The following is a 2905-nucleotide window of genomic DNA, read 5'->3' on the forward strand; positions in this document are numbered from 1 at the left end:
ATTTGCCCACGACAACACCATTATCATCATCGTCTTCAGTACTTAACCATTTTTACGGATATTACTTTACCTCGCAGAAGACGTCCCTTTCCATAGCGAGCTCGTCTTCCAATGAGCCATTTGCCATGATACTTGATCTGGTATTTCTGTCGTGTTTTCTTTGCAAGTAGTCTTTGTCTCCTATACACCAAGTAATACGTTCTTGCTCGTTTCAGAGCAATCCACTTTGATTTCGCGCGGATAAATACTTTATTACCCCGACGTTTCATGTTTGTCCACCGTCTTCGGAAACGTACTTGATACATGGGCCTTTTCCCAAAAAGAAGTATTTTTCTGCCCTTATAAATGACCTGAAATCCTCTGCCGACACGCTTTAGTCCGAGTCTTGAACCATGGTAAATCAAATATCGCCTTCCAGGTACGCCTCCCACGACTCTATAATGTTTTTTGAAAAACACCAGTTTTCTTCTTTTGACGTATTCACGTCTCCTTCTAAAGAGAGCGTACCACTTTCTCCTGCCTGCTCTTACACGTCGGTATCTACCACGGAACCAGACCCTGCGGCCATACCAAACTGAAAGGAGAAAAAGGAGCTTTTAGTGAAGTTATTTTCCTCATTTGTAAATCGCCCGCGCTAAAAGGAAAGAAAGAATCAATTATTTTTCTCTTGTTTTATTTTGTTTCCTTTTTTTGCTTTAAGCGACCTTAACATATACAAGAAAAGCTTCCCTGGCACGCCTTTTGCGCATGCACACCAAAATACTAATGCATTAGCGGCGGCATAAGTTACTCACGTTTTCTTTGATTCACTATTTAAAAAGATTGCTCCAAAATTAAAATGAGCCAAGTTGGACAAAACCGAACAGTTGACTCATTTTGTTGAACATCGGGAAGACTCCGGTTCAAAACACCAGTCAAACCAACACTCAGTGTCTTAAAATAATTTTGGAGAAAGCGCTGGAATTGGTGAACTTTTAGGTCCTCCAGGATAAGGAGTCGAAACCTTAGGCACCGTTTTACAAATTTGTTTAGGAACTCTGTGGGATGTAAAAGGAGCCGTTTTTGGGCGCAAAATAACAGCTGCGAATGAAACTCTCTAGACAGGCTATCACGTAAATGGAAGGACTAAGGTCCAACAGAGGTCTTGTTTTTCCTATTGCTTTGGAATCAAACCTGGTTTGCCCATGGACTACAAGCTTTCTAAAGAGAGACAGGAAATTTGAACCGGGAGAGGGAGCAGACCAACAGCCCAATGTATTGATTTTCCTAAGCTTACCGCGATTAAGATAAATGATTTTACAGCGAAACGTGAGTGGATGGCTTTCCAGAAGAGACAAGAGAAAATATACAAACTGACAAAATATCTGACCAACAACAAGCCCACCTGGGAATTGCTATAACTACACAAAACCCATGCGTTAAGAAAATAAAATGTTTGGAGGTTTGCCTTAGCAGTTTAAAGAACTTATCAATTAAAGAACTTAGTCTGCTGGCTAAACGTACTTCGTCTCCAAAGTCGGCGCCTCCTCCGCTGTCGTCTTTGTCGTCGTCTTCGTCGTCGTCTTCGTCTTCGCTGCCGTCTTCTTCTACGCCTCCGCCTCCGCAGCCCTCAGAGACAATAAAAGATACGATAGAGTACTTCGTCTCCAAAAGGCAGGATAGAGTAACGTTTTTAGTTGGTTGAAAATTAAAGGTAACCAGCTAATGATGAAAATTTCTCTAAAGTTCCTTGGAAGCCCTATCCTACATTAATCCGGCAATCTAGGATTCCCAAATAAGATCGCGTGCCTGGGGCCGGTTGCTCCAGGCCTGGTTAGCGCTAGCCGTACCATTGATTAAGAGAAATCAAAACCCAAAAGATTTCCATGGTATTTGACGTTGGTTAGCGCTAACCATGCTTCGAGCAACTCGGGCCAGGATGCGAGTCAGAATCCTACTGCTGTTACTGAACTATGAACGGAGCTACAAAAATTTGGTTTATCAACGGAGTTGATAATGTAAATTGACCACCGTACAGAGATTCTAAAAGCTGACGTTTCGAGCGTTAGCCCTTCGTCAGAGCGAATCGAGGGATTACGGGTTACGTGTAGTTTTTATAGTAGAGTAGGAGCTACGCTATTGGTGGTAACATGGCAACGTGAAAAGTAGGAATATATTAGTTAAATGAAAAGCGTTCGTTAATACCGTGAGGATTAAGGGTGCCGATTTGAAAGATGAATTTTTGTTCCAGATTCTTGCGGCTTTCCGTCGTACCTAGATGTAGGGAAAGGCCGCAGATAGCCATGTGTTTTTTGGAGTGGTTAGGCAGATTAAAATGGCGAGCGACTGGCTTAGATGCATCCTTGTCATTCTTCTCAACATCGCGAAGGTGTTCGCGGAATCGGTCACCTAGTCGTCTACCTGTCTCACCAATGTATAATTTATTGCATAACGTACAGGTTATGCAATAAATGATATTTGCGGAGGTACATGTGAAACGATCGGTGATCTTAACAGATGAACGGAGCTAGTTCCGAGTTACGATAAGTACAAACCATAAACAGAGAAAATCGTGGTGGCTTGAAGACGCAACACCAACGAAAACGTCCCTGACAATATGTATTTGCGATAACTATTTCGGCTTACTCCATGTCTGCGTTGTACATTAATATTGTTATCCAAGTAACTTGCACCAGGGCTGGTAACATATGCACTAAAAAAAAACAACTGTTATACAATCAAGTACAGGGATATGGCACGAGGAGAACGTCAGGCAATTCTCGACAAAACTTAAAATCAGTGGCTATGAACCCTACGTAAACTAACACAAGAGAAACTTACTTCGATTTTTTCGATATCTGAAACGACGACGACCACCTGAAAAGAAAGTTCAACGGTTAAAAAACATTGGCCAACGAGTGAGAAC

General features: G+C 42.1%; 1 protein-coding gene across 1 annotated transcript in view; it reads right to left on the reverse strand.

Moving 5' to 3' along the window:
- Positions 1–526: 526 nt before the first annotated feature.
- The window catches only part of LOC138039933 (uncharacterized), a 34818-nt gene continuing 32439 nt past the window's right edge, over positions 527–2905 (reverse strand). The window contains exons 9-10 of the mRNA XM_068885757.1: positions 1504–1608; positions 527–574 (exon numbers count right to left, since the gene is read on the reverse strand). Of these exons, the coding sequence (XP_068741858.1) occupies positions 527–574; positions 1504–1608 (153 nt within the window). The remainder of the gene's footprint in view (positions 575–1503; positions 1609–2905) is intronic.

The sequence above is a fragment of the Montipora capricornis genome, chromosome 3 (assembly GCF_036669925.1).
Source record: "Montipora capricornis isolate CH-2021 chromosome 3, ASM3666992v2, whole genome shotgun sequence".
Classification (NCBI taxonomy): Eukaryota; Metazoa; Cnidaria; class Anthozoa; order Scleractinia; family Acroporidae; genus Montipora; species Montipora capricornis.